We start from the raw sequence: 15,986 nt of genomic DNA, 5'->3' as shown, positions 1-15,986 counted from the left end.
TCACCAGCTGTTGGTGAGAGAGACAAGCTTTTGAACTTACACAGAGTCTTTCTTCAGGTCTCTTTCAAAGGCTATGTCTAGACTGCTGGGTTTTTTTTGGAAAAAGGTATGAAAATTACGAACCACGATTTGCGTACCTTTTTCCAATTCTTTTTTCAGAAGAGGCTTTTCCGACATTTGGCCTATCTATATGGGGCCACATGTCAGAAAACCCTCTTCTTTCGGAAGAGCCCTGAGAAATAGAAGGCTTCCGAAAGCGTGTCTGCTCTTCCAAAAAAAATGTCAGAAGAGCAGATGTGTTCACTCGACACAGTGGAGTTTTGTAGTGTAGACATAGCCAAAGTGTGTAAGCGTCCTGCTCATTTGTCTACTAGCCCTTGCTCAGGGAGAACGAGTGGCGCAAGGGTGGTGCGGGGATGGCAGGGCACCAGAGATGGGGCCATGGTTCAGGTACCTCTGGCCCCCTACTTCTAGGGCACATCTGCCACTCCTGCTTGGGTAGGAAGTCCATCTCTATGCTATGCAGCTCCACACTGCTCCTAATGCTGGGCTATACCTTAAACATCATTAATCATGATCATGGTCCTTTTATAGGCTGACTGTGAGAAAGATGAATAGCAAAAGAAACTTACTTTAAAACCACTAGCCATCGAAAAAATTGTGGATGGTTGAATTAAGTGTTAAACTGCTTAAAAAACAAATTTTACAATAAGAAACCATTAGAAATTGAATATCTTGATTTACTCAGTTTAAAGATACCCCAATAACATCACTTCTAATTACAATTCTTTTCTAGCTCTACTGATTCTAATAGACTTGTGTAGCCATCAGACTTTAAATTAGTAAAAAAAAAAAAGTTTGCTGTGCTTGGAGGGAAATATAGCTAGAGTCCATCAGCATTTTAGGCATTAATAATTAATTTAACTATAATTTTAAAAAACCACAGTAGCATTGTCTCAAACTTCTTGCTGTCAAATAACACCATACCATTTTTCTTTTGGTAACACATGCAAAATAAACGTAACTTAGGAGATCCTTCACATCACAAATCACAAATTGACCAATGGAGCCTCTGGACACAGAATAACATAAGCCTAGTTAGCTTCACTCATTGACTCCCAAGGATGTATACCGCTGCATATGTTAAAATATACTGCCTGGTTCTTTTAACTAAGACAGCCTATATGCTTCATCTGCTACACTGCAAAAAGAATATTTCATACCATTCCATTTAGATGAACATGGCTCTTGTTGAAAGGTTGCAACATAAAGAAACAGATAATGGAAGCAACAGCTTCTGTACCATTCAGTAACAGTGCAGATTTTGTGACTATGGGCTGCAAGCATATTTGTGTAGGCAGCATGTAGCCCCTTAGGCCCTGGTCTACAGTAAAGATTTCTTTCAAAATAATGAGCAGAGTGTCCACACTACCAAGCCCATTATTTTGAAATAACAAACTGGTTATATAAAAATCTGTACTCCTGCTTTCCTTGGGGAACAACACTTATTTTGAAATAGTTATTTAAAATAAGCATTAGTGTGGACACTCCGGTGCCATTTTGAAACAACTACTCCCCAGAGTAATTTGAAGTAATTACTTCCCAGTGCTTTCTAGGGCTCAAAGTTGAGGTAATTAGCAGAGACTATCTCAGACTAATTTTGAGGCTCCCCCCGTAGAGGGGACACAATATTTCAATTTTGTTATTTCAGGAGTTATGATGTTGCATTTAGTTATTTCGAAAAATAATTTCCTAGAGTAGATATGCCCTAACTTCATTAGCTTTTTATGGAGGAATAGATTGGAGAGGGTACAATGAAACTGCTGTCTGGTGATTCAATAAGATCCAGTGTAATGTTATTTAGGTGCTCACCAAAGGGCCATTTGAGTTCTAATGGATCCTTTCTGTAAAGGAATGGATTATTGGTGTTTGTCACAGCAGTAAAGATCCTCATTGGTTACCTCAGTTTGGGATCCCAAGTGTAGCCCTTCTGCCGGGTAGGCCTGGCAGGAACCAGGGCTGGGTTCAATATCTTGGGGTCAATCTCACAAAGAACCGGCTCGAGCCCCCACCCAGTGATCTGGGAAATTCACGCACCCCTGGGCGCCTCTGAGAGGCAATGCTTCCCCACTCGCAAGCACTGAGTCTGAGTGTAGGAAAAGAACATTTAATGAAACAGAGGAAGAATTCATACGGCATTAGCTTGGGGAAAACACCACAAACAGAGTTCATAACCCAAACATGAGCCCCCACCCCGGCCAAGATTCGCCCGAAGTCCACCGACTCCCCAAAAGTCTCTGTCCCCACAAGTCTCTGTGCCACCCAGAGTCCCAAAGTTCACCTGCAGGGTTTCACCTCCCAACCTGGGTAGAAATGGGGGTGGGGAGATAGATAGGGGGCACCTTATACGAAACTCCGCTACGCTTCACCAGCTGTCTCGTCCCACACCTCTGGACGCTCCGCTGGGCACCTGTCGCCGCTTCTCGCCTGCTGCCGCTCCATGCCACGCCACTGGTCACCGCTCCTCGCCTGCCGCCACTCCACGCCACGCCGCTGATGGCCGCTCCTCGCCTGCCGCCGCGCCACGCCGCTAGTCGCCGCTCCTCGCCTGCTGCCACTCTACTGGCTGCAGTAGGTCTGGCTCTCAGCCAAACCAATGATTTCAGCTTAGTGATTTCAACTCTCAGCCAAACCAGTGATTTCAGCTCTCAAATGAATCCAGCTTTCACTGGACTAGCAAACAAAAAGACTCCTCAGGGAGTCTGCTTTAGGTCTGTCCTTAAAACAAAGGGGGAAAGGTGCAGGCTGGGCCAGTCTTATAGCTCACACCTGGTAGGTGTGAAGCAGGCTGACTCAAGTCCTTTAACCCTTTCCCCCAGCTCTGCTCTCTCAACTCTGGAAGGGGGGAGGCTTGTTCTTCCGAGACCTCTTACCATGATGGTGGTGTCTCTCCTGCAAGCACTGGTGGCATGTTTGACAGTTCCCACATTTAGGGGTAGCATGATTAGTGACCCCCACAACAGTCCCAAATTATATACAATTCTCCACATTCCATTCCAACACTGACCCTCCATCAGCCCTGGCTGAATGGGATTTACATAGCCACACCTTGGATTCTCTCCTGAGCAGTATTTACATGTCAACAGTTAACAATTAATTACCTTGTAGAGCTAAACAACTGTAGTGGGCACACCCACCCCTCCTTTCAGCTGGCTGACAGCAAGCAGCAGTTCAGCCCCTGCTTACACAAGCCTATAGCAGAGCTACAAAGGAAATGTCAAAACTTCCTGCAAAAGATTAGCTCTCCAGTGAACTACCTTCACAAACCGGAAATACTGTTGTTCTGGTATGTTTAAATATATTGCAATAAAAATGTCATTACTTCATTTATTTTAGGTACTGTTATGGATATGGTATCACAGACTTTATTGAGCAATTAAAATATACACAAAGGACAATAGTTTATTTTTTTTCTGTGTTTAAAATTTGACTTCCTTCCAGTTTACTAACCCAGTTTCAAATATGAAAAGGGCATTTGTTTCTACAGTAACTGTGTACAACTTGCTCAGTTCCAAGTACTATATTCATGTATTGTTACCGCTGCTCTGATTCTCTCTCCAGTTTGGGAGCTAAAACACTTCTGCTTCCAGGAATGTTAACTAAGTTGTTCTTTCTGATTCTATTTCTCCATAGAGTTCAGCTAACTTCTTAAATTCTGGTCCCCAGTCACCAAGGTAATTATAATCCTGGTCAGAGTGTGTAGTGACTGAATCGAGAGAGCTGATAGATCCAGCTTCTGATCTCTGACCCTCATATGCATATGTTTGTAGGGAGTCATAGGGAGGCACGCTGGAATCAAGATCTGCCTCTGTCAATCTTTGTTTAATAAATTCATGAACATCTATACTGTTCAGGTTGGAAGAAGGCTGGTGCCTGGGTGTGCGCTTCACCTCAGGACGCACATCCCTCCGATACTTCAGCTCTTCAGCAGCTGATGGGTTCCGCAGAGCTATGATGTCAAACGCTTCAGTATCCTCTTCTCCACCACCCTCGTCATCATATGTGACAATGTTTTCCCTGACATCCTCCTCGGAAATTATCAGAGGCTCCTTTTTGCTGCGTCTTAATGTAATGAAAAGGACCACAATTGCTAAATAAAAAATTGAAGATATCAGGTTAGGTTTTCAGACGTTACACATAAAACAATTAATATCTCTTTTACGGGGGTCACAAATGCAAAATCTCATATAAAATTTGATGAGACATTTGTGGACTACTATTTGGGTTCTTCATTATGTTGGGCTTCAACTGAGTTATGATGGCCAACATTTTCAAATTTTGATGTCTAAAGTTGGGCACCAGGAACAGATTTGCAGCTGAGATAGAGTTGGTGTCCAGTTGAGCTGTGCCAATTTACATCTGCTGAAAAACACTAAAACCCACCATAAGCAATTAAATAAAAGCATCCTGATTATCAGAGGTGCAGAACTTTATTGAAAATTGTGGCTACTCAGGACAAGTAAACTTCAGACCACATTTAATGAAATACCTCGCTTTAGTTACAACCTTACTCCTTCCTATGCCACTCAACATTTCACTGCTTAACACATATTTTTCAAATTTCCACTTCCCATTATGAACCCATGATTGTCTGAACATGGATTTTCTGTTCCTTTGTGTCATAAAACTGGACACACATAATGTAAAACACTGGGGCTACATCTACTCTGGCAGCTTCTTGTGCAAGAACTCTTTTGCGGAAGAATGCTTGTGTAAAAACTCTTCCAGAAGAGAGCGTCTACACTGGCATGTGCTTTTGCACAAGAGATGTGCTTTTGCTCAAGAGCATCCATGCCAGTGTAGACACTCTCTTGCGCAAGAAAGCTCTGATGGCCATTTTAACCATAGGGCTTTCTTGCGCAAGAAATTCCTGTTGCCTGTCTACACTGGCCTCTTGCGCAAGAACAGTTGCTCAAAAGTGCTTATTCCTGAGTGGGAGCATCAGAGTTCTGGCGCAAGAAGTCCTGATTTCATACATTAGAATGTCAGTTTACTTGCTCAAGAACACGCGGCCAGTGTAGACATGCAGTTAGTTTATGCGCAAGAGCGTCTGCTTTTGCACAAGATTGCGCCAGTGTAGACACAGCCTGGAAGAATATGTAATACACATAAACTAGCAGATTTGTGAGTACAGCTAGGCTACATCTAGACTGGCATGATTTTTCGGAAATGCTTTTAACGGAAAAGTTTTCTGTTAAAAGCATTTTCGGAACAGAGCGTCTAGATTGGCACGGATGCTTTTCCGCAAAAGCGCTTTTTACGGAAAAGCGTCCGTATCCAATCTAGATGTGCTTTTGTGCAAAGAAGCCCTGATCGCCATTTTCGCGATTGGGGCTTTTTTGCGGAAAACAAATCTCAGCAGTCTACACTGGCCCTTTTGTGCAAAAGTTTTGCGCAAAAGGGACTTTTGCCCGAATGGGAGCAGCATAGTATTTCTGCAAAAAGCACTGATTTCTTACAGTAGGAAGCCAGTGCTTTTGCGGAAATTCAAGCGGCCAGTGTAGACAGCTGGCAAGTTTTTCCGGAAAAGTGGCTGATTTTCTGGAAAAACTGGCCAGTCTAGACACAGCCCTGTTTATCTCCCATGCAGTAATGGAGAAACAGGCTCCATTGTCAATAAGGCCCTGATTCTGCAAGTGGTCACATGCAGGCAGTCTGCTGTACTCATGTGGAGTCCCTCTTCCAAAGAAGCTCTACATTGGCACAGCAGTCTGCCAGAATATAGCAAGCAGGCACTAAAATGACAAACAGGGAAATTTCCAATGGCACAAAGGGCAGTTAAGTGTCATCCTATTATTAACCAATGAGGTCTGGGTGCCTAATTCCTGTGTTGAAAATCTTCTCCTAATACTGAAAAGATGATATATTTCAACACTGCATAAAGGATCTGGATGCCTAGTTCCTACTAAAGTAAATAATCAGTTAGCTAGCAAATTAAAATATGCAAGGTTTTAGTTTTTCCCTTTGGAAAAAAACCCAAAATGCTCTTTCATTTACATGGTAATGTATTTGCACATATTACTACTTTCATGTTGATAATAGCAGTTCTGTATGTTTTAAAGTTTTACTCTGAAACTGAGGAAATAACTGAGTTAAGCAGTAGCAAAACAAATCAGCAGAAAGAGCACAGGCTTTCAAGATAAGCCTTAATTGATTAAAAAGATGTATGTGGGTCACACCAAAAATCCAATTGTTTCAAACATTCTTTGCATGAAAACACATGGGCTATGTTTACACTGGCAGCTTCTTGCGCAAGAACATCTTGTGCCAGAGTTCTTGTGCAAGAACTCTTGTGCAAGAACACATCCACACTGCCATGTGAGAGATGTGCTTTTGCGAAAGAGCATACATGGCAGTGTGGACACTCTCTTGCGCAAGAAAGCTCTGATGGCCATTTTAGCCATAGGGCTTTCTTGCACAAGAAACCCCTGTCACACGTCCACACTGTCCTCTTGTGCAAGAGTTCTTGCGCAAGAGGACTTACACCTGTTAGAAAAGAGCATAGCTCTTGCTCAAGAAGCCCTCTCTTACTATACTTTACTGTAAATCTTGCGCAAGAGCGAGTGGGCAGTGTGGACACTCTGCGGAAGAACGGCCCTTCTTGCGCAATAACCCGCCAGTGTAGACATAGCCATGGATATTACATGTCAGACCTCCCTGGTTCGTCACCTTCAGGACCTGAGCTTGCCGGACCAGGGGAAGTCAGTGCTCCCCTGATGACTGCCCTGCTCCCAGGCCCCTCTCTTTGGGCTTCCTGCCCTGCTGCTGCCCCCCCTAACACTGTCCCAGCATAGCTCCCCACCCTGCTGCCCCAGGTTCTTTTGGGGTTCCTGGTGGGGGCTGCTTGGCTGCTGCCAGCCCCACTGTGGCAGGGTGTTCACCAGAGTTCCTAGCTAAGGCCACATGGCCACTGCTGGCCTTACTGCTTCCAGGGGTTCCCCAGCTCAGCCTCCCAACCAGGACCCCCATCTGCTAGGGATGGCTCTGCAGCTGTGGGAGATTCCAGCTGCCCACTTCTGCCAGTCCTTCTGCAATGAGGGGTTTGCTAGGATACCTGGCTGGGACTTCCCAGGCACCTGGGCCTCACTAACTCTGGGGGTTTCCCACCAGGGCAGGGACTCCCAGATGCCATTTGGCCCAGCCGGAGCTTCCCAGCCCCTGTATTTCTCCGGTCTTTGGGGCTCTTTGGTCCAACAACATCCATGGCCCTGCCAGACCACAGATGTTGCTGGATCAGAGTCCTGGATTTGGGAGGTTCAACTTGTAAAGTTGTATCTCTGCCAAATGAGCATATTAAGTAAGGGGTAAATTAAAATTGGTCTGGCCAAGTAGAGAGAATGCATATCTGAGGAACAATTGTTTATCTAATGGAATAGTTTTATCATTTAATGTGTCCTCTGCCCCTCTTGATTATGCTGTGCATTTAGCAACTCATCCCACAGAGATGTTTAGAAAGTGGCATTTGTATAATATTGATAGTGCTTCTTACAGAATAATGCAATTCAAAAATCTTTTTCTCTTCTCTCTTCTTTCTCACTTTTCCAGTTGTTCTAGAGACTCTCCAAATTACCTGGGAGAATTTGCAATGCTAATTACTCATTGCCCTCTGAAAATTTCATTTCACAGGATGCCAGTTTTTCATCAGTATGCTTTAAAGGCATTTTTCAATTCATTTTAGCAAAACCTATACATAGAAATACAGCTTGATATTTCTAATTACCTCTTTTCACAAGTAATCAGAAATACATTACATTAAAAGTTGCTACTGACACATTCTAATGGCTAATAAAGGATTATCAGTATATAACTAAGAAAGTGTCTTACCCAGAAGAATAATGACACAGAGCAGAATTGCAATTAAGGCTCCTGTGCTCAAACCAGCTGAGGAAAGGAAAGCTTCGGCATGACAGGTCCGAATACGCCCATCTCTCTCACATGCACAGACCCTAATCGTAAGAGTGGTGCTACTGCTGAGACAAGGGATTCCACTATCAGAAATCAAAATTGGGAGGTAGTAGATATCTTGAATAGTTCGACTGAATCTCCTCCGTCTGGTTAGGATACTGGCTGTGTTATCTATAATCACAAAAAGCAGGACATAATGGCTTACCAACAAAATTATTATTTATTGTTTCTATCATGGCCAAGGGTATGAGAGACATTCTCAACAAACAGAAAGTTCCTGCCTCAAAGGGATTACAGTCTAGAATTTAAAAAAGGCAAGATACAGGTGTGTGAAAGAGGAAAACAATATGTGGGATTGTGGTGAGATTAGGCAGGGTTACAACAATTATATTGTGTGTCAGATCTGCTATAGTTTGAATATACTTGTTGGTGAGTACATTTACATTAATAACATTTTTGGACCCTCACTTAAGGACTCTTTATACCATCTTACTAGTGTTCAGGGATATGAAAGAGGGTGTAAATGCAATTTACCTCTATTTAAGGTTGTGTAAAAGGTCTTTAGAATGAATGAGACAAAGGCCCTGCAATTTAACCGACTGTATTTCTTACAAGCTTCATAGCAGAAATGAGTTTTCAGGAGAGCTATGAACAAGAAGAGGGTGGTCAAAAAGCACTGGCTTTGGAGAGTTCAAGGTGGAGGTGAGAGTTGAGGGTGTATTGGGGCATGTTAGAAGGGGACACTCAGTAAGCTTGAGGGAACAGGCGAATTAATTTGAGACAGCAGAACAGAAAAGAAGGGAGAGGAAGAATTTGCTGAATTTTATTTATTTAGAAGTTACATGGGTCCAGCTGGCATGCATTGTAGTTAATAACAGTAGCGATTATCTTAATTCTACATTTATGTGATAGTAGCACCCAGAGTCCCTCATTAAGATCAGGAATGCATTGGGCTAGGTGTTGTGCAAATACAAAGCCACTGTTTCTACTCCAAGCAGCACACAATTTAAGAAGCAAGAGGGAATTGATATATTTGTATATACATATATTCCTCTACATGGTTTTTTTTAGTTATTATAAATTATTAAGAAGAGTCACATATCCCAATCAAAACTATCCTTAACTTGTTAATTTCTCAAAGACACTGTAGACAGAGATGAGTCTAGAGGAGCTGCTTTATTCCAGCTGGAGCCAGGGCCACTCATGGGGACCAATACTACGGTACTAAAAATAGCACTCAGGGTGGCCTCTGCTCCATTCCCAGCACAAAGGTCCCTCCCTGGGAGTAGCTAAGGCCAGGGCATGAGGAGAACTGAAGCCGAGGATGGTGAGGGGATGGACACCGGGGAGAAAAAGAGTAAGGAGGATGGGGCAGTGAAGGAACGGGGAGGCACCAGAAAGGTGCAGGAGGGCTTAGTTGGACAAGCATGAGATAAGAATTCAGCTGCGATGTTGCAACTCATTGTGCAGATGTGGTATAGCTGTTCAGTGCAGGTTTGCCACAGGGAAGGGATACAATGAACAGATAAAACAGATTGTAAAGAATGTACAGAAAGTATGCTTTAACGAAGCAAAAACAGGGCTATGGACAGAGCTGCTATTGACTTCAGTTCCCAAAATGGCCACTGACGTCAATAGAGCCAGGACTTCACACATTGCTATTATTGATAGAATAACTTAGTCCATATATATGATATTTCAAGGTAACTTTTTCTGACCATAACACCAAGAGCAAGATATTAGTAATTTTCATACCCAAAAGTACAATGTTCGACAATGTTTTATTTAAGATGGTAGAATTCCCACTGACTTCAATGGGGCCAAGATTTCACCCCATGGCTGTGTCTACACTGGCTGCTTGAATTTCCGCAATTACTGACAAACTCATGTAAGAAATCAGTGCTTCTTGTGAAAATACTATGCTGCTCCCATTCAGGCAAAAGTCCCATTTTGCGCAAAAGGGCCAGTGTAGACAGCTCAGATTTGTTTTGCGCAAAAAAGCCCTGATCGTGAAATTGGCGATCGGGGCTTTTTTGCGCAAAAGCGTATCTAGATTGGCACGGACGCTTTTCCGCAAAAAGTGCTTTTGCGGAAAAGCGTCCGTGTCAATCTAGACGCTCTTTTCCGCAAATGCTTTTAACGGAAAACTTTTCCGTTAAAAGCATTTGCGGAAAATCATGCCAATCTAGACGTAGCCGATGTGTTTTTGTAGTGCAAATCTGAAAATCACTCCAAGAGCTAAACTTGCAATAGGCGAAGGGGAAATCATACTGCACAAGAGCCAACAAAAGTGTCATTTCAAGTGCTTATAGCATCCAGAGTAGGGAGTTAGAAATTGGTTATTTTAATAATTATGTAACCACTACGAATTTACTCAGTGCCCCCTGGAGGCAGATAGTGGGACTCCCAGGGACTCCTGGCAGTAGCATGGGGTGGTGGCAGCCTCTGTTTGTGGTGGGCCTGGGCTTGCCGCAGACAGAGACTGGTCTGTGGGATGCCGGAGCAGCCTTTGTCTATGGGAAGCTCAAGCCCTCCACAGAAAGGAGTGGCAGGTGAGACCTGGTTTTTAAACTGCCTCCCTGCATCTACCGTCTCCTGAACACTCTTCATTTAAAACTTGAACCAGTGGGCTGGGACTGAACCAGCCTGCCAGTCCAAATTTTAAATGCAGAGAGCATGAGGTGTGTGTGTAAGGGGGGTGGAGAGGAAGGGGGGAGTGGTGCTGCAGTTAATCAGGACCATTAACCGATAAGTTAACGAAGTTGCCATTAACATCCCCATTCCGGAGTACAATATTAGGCCTTAAAATCCAGCTGAATTACATTTAATCAATGAGAATTTTATCTTGAAGACACAACATAAATAAAATGTAGGCAGGTGGAAGGGCCATCACCCAAGGTGGACACTGGTCTGTGCACCTCAGTGGTCAGGCCACCTGATCTGGAGGAGGAGGGTGACCTGACCAGCGCCTCTGAGGATGAGGGAGAGGACTGTCCGGCCACCGTCACCCTCCACCTGGAGCCAGTGCCCAGCAGCCAGGATGTCTCCCGGGCCTTGTCAGAGACCAGCCATGGATCCTCTGGTGAATGTACCAGTTGTCACTTGCAAGGGCGGGGGTGGCGGGTTTGTCACTTGCGCAGTCCCAACTGCATGACGTGCAGCAGTATGCAGCACATGCAACCTTGTGCAGTCTGACTTTGTGGCACATAGATGCAGTAGGCAGCTCCAAGGCATGCCTGTGACCCTGCTGTTCACACACATCATGCCCAGGGGAGGGAGGAGGGATGCCGGTTGGAAGCAGCCAAGCCCCAAGGGTGCAGGCCAGACCCCACACATCTCAAAGAGTGCCGCATACAGTTTGCAGCCATGCCTGCCTGTGTGACACAGCAGCTTCTCCTGGAAAAAGCACAGTGAGCCAGACCTGCGAGAACAGCCCCCACGGAGCCCCCAAGCTGCTCCTGGCCCGTTTACTGCCCCTGAGGTAATCCCTCCACTGCGGCCACACACTTCCCTGGGCTACTTGTCCAAGGGCTGGGGGGAAGGGGGAACGGGGAAACAGGCACCCCGGGCCTGGACCACTGAGTCTTGCTGCAGGGACAGTACACTCCCAGTAGCCCTGGCTCCATCTCCGAGGAAATCAATGACAGTAGTGGGAGAACCCAGACCTCATCTGCCACACTTGCTCCCATGCAATGTGGCTGTGTACTCAAACAGCATCATGGGCTACGTCTAGACTGGCATGATTTTCCGGAAATGCTTTATCGGAAAAGTTTTCCGTTAAAAGCATTTGTGGAATAGAGCGTCTAGATTGGTACGGATGCTTTTCAGCAAAAGCACTTTTCATGGAAAAGCATCCATGCCAATCTAGACGCGCTTTTCCGCAAAAAAGCCCCGATCGCCATTTTCGCGATCGGGGCTTTTTTGCAGAAAACAAACCTGGGCTGTCTACACTGGCCCTTTTGCCCGAACGGGAGCAGCATAGTATTTCCGCAAGAACACTGACAATCTTACATGAGATCGTCAGTGCTTTTGCTGAAATTCAAGCGGCCAGTGTAGACAGTTGGCAAGTTTTTCCAGAAAAGTGGCTGATTTTCTGGAAAAACTGGCCAGTCTAGACACAGCCATGGTGTATGCTCACAGTGAGAAGAGTAGAAGCCATGTGCTCTACCTTTGGGAGGGAGTGTACACAGTTCTAGACGGACAGACACAGCATGCCAAATGGCTAGGACAGAGACAAAGGGTCTTCATTCACAGTGATGTGTCCCAGTGTTACAATCGATGGAGGATCACTTCACTCCCAGGATTTTGAACTAGTCACACATAGGTATCGACTGGGCCCTAGCAACAGTTTGTGGTGTAACGTTAGGGTCATAGAAGAGAGAGCACAGGGCTCAGGGACTCTGTGTGCAGGAATGACTGACCACCTCTCTGTCTTCTGTGTTCTCTAGAGCGGGACCAGCCAGGAGCGATGGACCATCCAGCCCCACGCCGCCAGCACCGAGGATGCAGGGATCAGCCAGGCGGGACAGGCAGCATGACCAGCTCCTCCGGCGGCACGTGCAGGCCATGGAGAGGATGGAGGAAGCAGTCAGCATCAAGATCTGGGCCGACCCGGAATGGTCTTCCACTGCCGTCTCCCCCAGGTTGATGTGCAGGCGCTTCTAGTGGGAGCAGGTGTCGGCCCCTACCCCCCCACACTCTCACTGGCCCTCCAGAGGTGCTACAGCATGTCCGACAGCATGTCCACTATGACATCGCATATCGGCCATGCTGTCCACTATGGCACGGCCATGCCCCACCCTGCTGCCTTCCCTGTCACGCTCATACCCCCTCTTGCTGCACCCCCTGCCGTGCCCATGCCCCCTCCTGCGGCCCCCACTGCCATGACCATGCCCCCTCCTGCTGCACCCCATCCTGCCTAACTCTCCATGTTGCCTGCCCCAACCCAGCCTGAAAGGTGCCGAGGCCTCCACATCTGAGGAGGCGCTGGGAGGATCCGCCCCTCCCAGCTCTAACTCCCCCTCCCAGTTCAGAGCTCCTTCCTCCTCCCCCTCCCAGTTCAGAGCCCCCTCTCACTACCCACCCTTCGTCCCCCCATTGTAAATAATACAGTTTATTTTTTGGTGAACAAACAAAGTTGTGTTTATTGGGAGGTGAGGGAAGGATTGGGGATGGGAGGGAGATGTGGATGCAAGACAGAGGCAACCTACTGTGGGGCCTGAGAGAACATCTCCCTGAGAGCCTCTTGGATGCGCGTTCTGTTGTAGTGGTCTCTACAGGCCCCAACATATAAGCTCAGTTACTCAGGGTAAATTTAGACAGAATAAAAAGTTTCTACAGTATTTGCCCAGTCTTCGAATCTGGGCAGAAAAACATAACCCTCTGCTTGCTTCCCTGACATAAATCTAACCTCGAATGAGTGATCCGATGCATACAGTTAAAGCAGCAGTGACAAAAATGCAGTCTGTTAAGAACGAAAAAACATCAGAGCTCTAATACAGAGGAACAAAAAGTGAGCCATCCTGAGCAGATAACACTTAAAAAAAAAAAATCACACAAACAACAAGAGTAACAACCTGGTAATAATGAAAGAATTTAAGCATGGAGTATGTAAGCAAAGCTGTGAAGGAAAGAACATTGAAATATAAGGACTGACATGAAATAAGGCGGCAAATGACTGAAGAAAGCTGTTCTGAGGATGAAATTCCAAAATGAAAAAGTACTAAGATACCAGGCAATGTTGAAAAAAGTGAAATAAAAAAGTCATTGGATGAAGTTGATACATGTGACACTAGAGTGAAGAAATCTTGAAAAAATGAAGTTTAAAGCACGCACAGGACCTCTCTCCCCATCACCAAATGAGAAACGGATATTTTTATACTGTGTAAAATAAACACATAAACACCAAAGAGTTGGAAGAGTGGAACGCAACATTTTTAACTGTTTTTCATTTTTAATCCCTTTAAAAACAGTTACAATCAAGAATGGGCATAGTTTTAAATATAGCAGTAAGCAGTCGGGCCCATCAGTGGGGAGGGGCGGCAAAGGGGACGCTGCCCTGGGACTTGGCAATTAGTAGCAAAAGTCACAGCCAGAGCCCCATGCCCCTTTGAATTGCCACCGGAGTGCCACTCCATGCATCTCTGACAACTGAGAGGCTGGAGAGAAGGGTGCTGTGGTCTGGACAGCACTAAGGGCTGACTGGCCCACCCCTTAGCCTTGGCCCACCCCTTCTGTCTGAGGCAGGGATCGTCGAATTGAGGATGTAAATGTGTGGTTCTGCAGATGGTGTCGCAGAGAGGGCTTTCGTTTCTTCAACCATGGGACTCTGTTCCGGGCGCAAGGATTGTTAGGAAGAGATGGGATCCACCTAACGAGGAGAGGAAGGAGCATCTTTGTGGGCAGGCTTGCAAACCTAGTGAAGAGGGCTTTAAACTAGGTTTGTTGGGGGACGGTGACCAAAACACTGAGGGGAGTGGGAAAGTCGGATACCGGGAAGAAATGCAGAGAGGAAGGGGCAAGAAAGGAGGACCCATGTTTTGAATGGAGAAGATAGGACGATCAACTGGTTACCTGAAGTGTTTGTACACTAATGCGAGAAGCCTGGGCAACAAACAGGAAGAACTGGAGGCCCTGGCCCAGACCAAGAAATATGATTTAATTGGGATAACAGAGACTTGGTGGGATGACTCGCATGACTGGAGCGCTGTCATGGAAGGGTATAGACTGTTCAGGAAGAACAGGCAGGGGAGAAAAGGAGGAGGAGTTGCACTATATGTAAGAGAGCACTACGATTGCTCTGATCTCCAATATAAAGAGGGAGTGTATTAAAAATGTGATTCCCCCAAATGGAAGTGACTCCCCATAATTTGTTCCCCACAACTTAAAGTATTTAGATTAATTATTAATTCTTCTTATTATTATTATTTGTTAAGATTGTTAAATGTTTAGATTTATTATTATGATTGTCCCTTTAGAATATAATGTATTAGGTCATGTAACTTAGAACTGTTATGAATATAATCCTATGTAACCAGAAACAGCCCCCCCCCCCCCCCCCCCCTCTGTGCTCCCGGGCATGCTCAAGTTTGTGCAAGGGGCTGCTTGAAATTGACATTGCAAAGATACATTGTAACAATGCATTGTCAAACCACTAACTCTGCTATGGGAGCCAAGCCCTGTAATTGACTAAGGGCATTGTTACTTAATTGACGCCTGTTCTCTTTAAAACATTGTAACTTTACTCAGCACTCAGAGAATGTTTTAAGCAATACCACCCAGAAACTTTTTGTACCTACAACTCTGATATATGTAAAATTATTATTATACAAAAACATTGTATGGGAAACATTAATTAAGGAATGTATGTAAGAGAGAGAGAGTGCTTGGATGATGAGTGAATGGTTCTGAGAGGTGCCAGCCTGAGAATACAGCAACAAAGGGCTGAAGAAGGCGTCAGGTGCCAGTGCAACCAAAAGGTGTCAAGTGGAGAAACTGGAGGTCCACCCGATGAGATCACTGATGAGCACCTGGCAGCCACCCTGGAGACATCAGCATGATGCAGCAATTTCCATAGACTGGCATAGGAAGAAATTCCTATAAGAACGGGACTAAAAAACTATGGAATCAGAGTCCAAGGTTCTGCTGTCAGCCCACCAGGAGCTTCAGATGCGCATCTGATCAGGACTTCGCTCCCCACTACCATCACTTGTGTACAGAGTACCTGGCCAGTATTCTGTCACAAGCAACTTCCAGGCTGATAACTATACACAGAACTTGAATGAATGGATGTATGAATGAATGGTTTTATATATATATAAAAAGTGTATAAGGGTTAAGTAGTGTTAGGAATAAGTAGTTAAACAACGTTGTTTGCTTCTATCTTTTCTTTATTTTTTTATTATCTTTACAATAAATGTGGCTTTTTGCCTTATCCCCCTCATAAGATCCTGCTTGCTTTTATTTGGTACAACAGGAGAAAAACCTGTTGAGAGTCTATGGGTTAAGTTTAAAGGAGCAAA

General features: G+C 45.1%; 1 protein-coding gene across 4 annotated transcripts in view; it reads right to left on the bottom strand.

Annotated features, from left to right (window-relative positions):
• Window positions 1-1,811: 1,811 nt before the first annotated feature.
• CDH18 (cadherin 18) overlaps window positions 1,812-15,986 on the bottom strand; it is a 1,008,237-nt gene continuing 994,062 nt past the window's right edge. For all 4 annotated transcript variants that reach the window (XM_075921429.2, XM_089776420.1, XM_075921431.2 and 1 more), the window contains 2 exons: window positions 7,885-8,136; window positions 1,812-4,150 (listed from right to left, as the gene is read on the bottom strand). In XM_075921429.2, coding sequence (XP_075777544.1) covers window positions 3,660-4,150; window positions 7,885-8,136 — 743 coding nt within the window. In that variant the 3' untranslated portion in view covers window positions 1,812-3,659. The remainder of the gene's footprint in view (window positions 4,151-7,884; window positions 8,137-15,986) is intronic.

This window comes from Pelodiscus sinensis, chromosome 2, assembly GCF_052426305.1.
Source record: "Pelodiscus sinensis isolate ZL-2025 chromosome 2, ASM5242630v1, whole genome shotgun sequence".
Taxonomy (NCBI): domain Eukaryota; kingdom Metazoa; phylum Chordata; order Testudines; family Trionychidae; genus Pelodiscus; species Pelodiscus sinensis.
The sequence above is the reverse complement of the archived record's forward strand: the minus strand, read 5'-3'. Positions and strand labels throughout refer to the sequence as shown.